At 52.8% G+C, this 4090-nt stretch overlaps 1 protein-coding gene across 1 annotated transcript in view; it reads left to right on the plus strand.

Annotated features, from left to right (window-relative positions):
- Positions 1–1024: 1024 nt before the first annotated feature.
- The window catches only part of ASB10 (ankyrin repeat and SOCS box containing 10), an 18737-nt gene continuing 15671 nt past the window's right edge, over positions 1025–4090 (plus strand). Inside the window, exons 1-2 of the mRNA XM_074272187.1 lie at positions 1025–1362; positions 2328–2595. Of these exons, the coding sequence (XP_074128288.1) occupies positions 1098–1362; positions 2328–2595 (533 nt within the window). The 5' untranslated portion in view covers positions 1025–1097. The remainder of the gene's footprint in view (positions 1363–2327; positions 2596–4090) is intronic.

Raw genomic sequence — 4090 nt, forward strand, 5'->3', positions numbered from 1 at the left:
AAAATTCAAGTGTTCTTGGGTAGTAACTTTGCATCTCTATGTCTGTTTCCTCATACAAAAAAAGGGGGGAGTTGAATTCTACAATCTTTGAGATTCCTTCTAAATCTAGCATTCTAGGATATGCTCAACTAGGGGCACAAGATAAGATAGATATTCTCTCCTTTAAAAATGTCAACCATTGATTTTTGCATCCCCTTCATTTTCCAATGTATCTCTCCACTTTCCCTCTCCCCAAGAGCCATCTCAAAAAAGAAGAAAACTCGACACTTTAGCAAAACAAATAATGTCAATCTATTCCAACATTATGCCCGATACATGTTTCCCACTTCTGCAAAGAAAGGAAGGAAAGAAATGAATGCATTCTCATAACTCTTCTGGGAGAGCCATGCTTGGCAATTGTCAATTGCCCCTGATGATGTTGTTCCTTCCATTTATATTGTTATTGTTATTACTTATGCTATTTTCCTAGTTCTGCTTATTTCACTCTGCATCAGTTCATGTAAATCTCTTCATTCTATTATTGGAATTGATCGTAATATTAATGTAATTATTATTTTCATCATTTTGTTAATAAATGTTGTGTAGTGCAGTGGTATTCCACTACTACAATTTATTCAACCATCCCCCAACCGATGGACATCTACTTTGTTTCCAGTTCTTTGCTACCACTAAAAGTGTATCAGTGTTTTGGTGTGTATCATCTCGCTCTTTTTACCATTGATCTCCTTGGGGCACGTGCCTTGCTGGGGATCTCTGGGCTTTTAAATCGCTTTTTAGCATAATTCTCATTTGCTTTGCAGAATGGGGGGGACGATTCACAGTAACAGGGCGTTAGTGCGTCTGTGTGTCTCCACCACTCCACCGGCCCTGACTTCCTCTGTCCTTTCTGCTGGCCCCAAACCCATTCTCAGATGTCCGGCCCCACCCCCGCTTCAGATTTTGCTTTGGAGGACAGCTGAGCCCGGGGCTATTTATGGTCTCCCTCTCAGCGCCGAGCTCCCAGCCTGGATTCCGTCCAGCATCTGCTCTGGACATGGCCATAAACCGCCCTGCACCCCTCGGGGGCTCTCCCGCATTAGTGCCCGGGCACTGCGGCCATGCCCAAGGAGTGGGAGAGCGGGCGTCCCTCCTCCCGGATGCCCGCAGCCTCCCTCCGTTCAGGCTGGGGCCCCTCGGCCCGGGGCTGGCCCGCCCGGAGGGCGCCCCAGAGGGCCCCCCTGCTCAGCAGGGACATGGTCCTGCACAACGCACTGTACACGGGCGACCTGGAGAGGCTTCGAGAGCTCTTCCCCCCCCACAGCACGGCAGACCTGCTGCTCGAGAGCCGGGGGGCCGAGCCTCGATGGAGCAGCCACCAGAGGGGTGAGGGAGCGGGGATGGAGCGGCGGCCCCGGGAGAGCAGGACCGGCGGCCGGTGCGGGGCGGAGGAGCAGCACAAGGGCTGCGAAGGGGACGGGGCCAGAGGGGGCAGGAGGAGGCCAGGTTGTTGATTTCGTCTCAGGTACACCCCCAGCCTGCAGATACTGGCTCTGACCTGCAGTCATGTGGAGCCCAGAATAGCTCCTGGGGAACTTAGCGGAGAGTCGGTCTCTGACCCGCGGCCACCAGGAGGGCGGTCGGTCTGTCTGTCTGTGTCTGACCCGCGGCCACCAGGAGGGCGGTCTGTCTGTCTGTGTCTGACCCGCGGCCACCAGGAGGGCGGTCGGTCTGTCTGTCTGTGTCTTTGTCCCCCTTTCTCTTTCTCTCTCCCTTTTCTCTCTCCCCCATTCTGTTTCTTTCCTCTTTTTCTCCGTATCTTTGTCCTCAGCCCTAGACCCCATTATCCTTTCCTTATGGGAAGCCCCTCGTCCCCACAAGATTGCACAGAGCCGGGGGGCGCCCCGTTGGGTAGCCTCTGCGCCAGGTTGGTCGAGAAAGCAGATGCAGTTCTCAGAGAGGGCCAGGGGCCAGGGCAGGGGCCCATAGTTACGAGGACGGCCTCGGGGCCCACCTTGGAGTTCTGGCAAGCCGTGCTGGTCGGGGACGCGGCCTCCGTGTCCCGTCTCTTGGCCTCCCCTGGCACGGGTCTCACCCCGGATGTTGTCTTTGATACCAGCGACCCTGAGAGATGGAGAGATTACAGATTCAACATCCGAGCTCTGAGTATGGGAAGCCGAGACCCGGGCTGTGGGGCGTGGGGGGGGGGCTACCAAGGCAGGCGGAGGGGCTTCCCGACTCCCATCTCCCAACATCCCTCCCTTGCCCACCTAGGGTGCCCACCACCCACTGCGGCGCTCTGCCCCTGCTTGGGTCCCCACCCCCACTCAAGGTCTCCCAATGCTCCCTAGGGCTCTGGTCTCTGACCTATGTGGAGGAGCTGACCACCCCGATTCACGTATCGGCCAGCCGAGGCCACGAGCAAGTTCTCCAGCTGCTGCTGAATCGGGGAGCCCGGCCGGATGCTGCCCCCGGGGGCCGCACTGCGCTGCACGAAGCCTGCATCTCTGGCCAAGCGCCGTGTGCCCGGCTGCTGCTGGTGGCGGGGGCTGACCCAGACGTCCCAGACCAGGATGGGAGGCGCCCTTTACACCTGTGTCAGGGGCCCGGGGCCCTCCAGTAAGTGGCCGCCCTTCAGTCCCCCTCGCTCTGAGCACTCTCACCCACCTTCTTCAGAATCCTAAATATCTACTCTCCCCCTTTCCGCCCATTCCTGCAAAAGGACACGGGTCCCCTTATGAAATAGAAAATAGTAACTGAATGAGACAAGCCGGCATCGGTGGGAGCGACAAGCATTTATTTAGTGCCTTCCAGGTGCCTGGCACCAGGCTAAGTGCCCAGAGAGGCAGCCTGGCACATCAGTGCTGGCTCCCGAGAAACTCTCCCTCTTACTCTTTATGATTTGGGGACCACCTTTCCCCTTCTCTAGACCTCCACATCCTCATTATAAAATGAGGAGCTTGGACTAGAGCAGGATACTTAATCACCTATATGTAGAAGCAGGTGGTGCAACAATGGAGAGAGGACTGGGCTTGAAGTCCCGAGACCTGAGTTCAAATGCTGACTCAGATACTGGCTGTCTGAGCCTGAGCAGATCACTTAGCCAACCTCGGTCTGCCTCAATTCCCTCCACAGTAAAATGAGGATAGTGATAGCATTTATTTCTCAGCTTCCTTTTGAAGATTAAATAAGATAATATTTGTAAAGTACCCAGCTCTTAGTAGGCACTTAAAATGTTTATTTCCTTCCTTCATGGACCTTTTAGCAATCTGTTGATTGTCATCTCAGAGTAACTTTTTTTCCTACTTGAAAATCTTTCAAATTCTCTTATTTATTTAGTAAAGCTTTTTATTTTCAAAACCTACACATGGGTAATTTTTCAACAGTGACCCTTGCAAAGCCTTCTGTTCCAAATTATCCCTTTCTTTCCCCCACCCCCTCCCCTAGATGGCAGGTAGTCCAATACATGTTATATGTGTTAAATCCAATATATGTGTGTGTATATATATATCCATATTATTTTGCTGCAGTCAGAGCAACATTTTTTGAAAGCACAGAATTTAATGCAGAGAATTACAAAAGAAATCAATTATTTTGAAAACAATTATATGCATATATGTTATAAACCAAGTTACTGATCTTATGATAAGAATCTCCAAACTAGATAATCTCTAAGGTTGTTTCCGTGATGCTCAGGCTCTGGACAGGATCATCTCAGGGCCAGGAATGTGTTTGGGGCATGGGAGTGTGTGTCCATTTTCAGAGTGGATTGTGGAGTGGCGTGTTCCAGTCTCTATTCATCTTCTGCGGCTGTGTGCAGCTGTCTGTCTGTCTCTGTGTCTGTCTGTCTGTCTGTCTGTCTGTCTCTCTCTCCCTCTCTCCCTCTCTCTCCCTCTCTCCCTCTCTCCCTCTCTCCCTCTCCGTCTCTCTCCGTCTCAGTCTCCCTCTCTCCCTCTCTCTCCCTCTCTCCCTCTCTCCCTCTCTCCCTCTCTCCCCTCTCCCTCTCTCCCCCTCTCTCCCTCTCTCTCCCTCTCTCTCCCTCTCTCTCCCCCTCTCCCCCCTCTCCCCTCTTCCCCCCCTCTCTCTCTCTCTGTCTCTGTCTCTCTCTGTCTCT

Source organism: Sminthopsis crassicaudata, chromosome 5 (assembly GCF_048593235.1).
Source record: "Sminthopsis crassicaudata isolate SCR6 chromosome 5, ASM4859323v1, whole genome shotgun sequence".
Classification (NCBI taxonomy): Eukaryota; Metazoa; Chordata; class Mammalia; order Dasyuromorphia; family Dasyuridae; genus Sminthopsis; species Sminthopsis crassicaudata.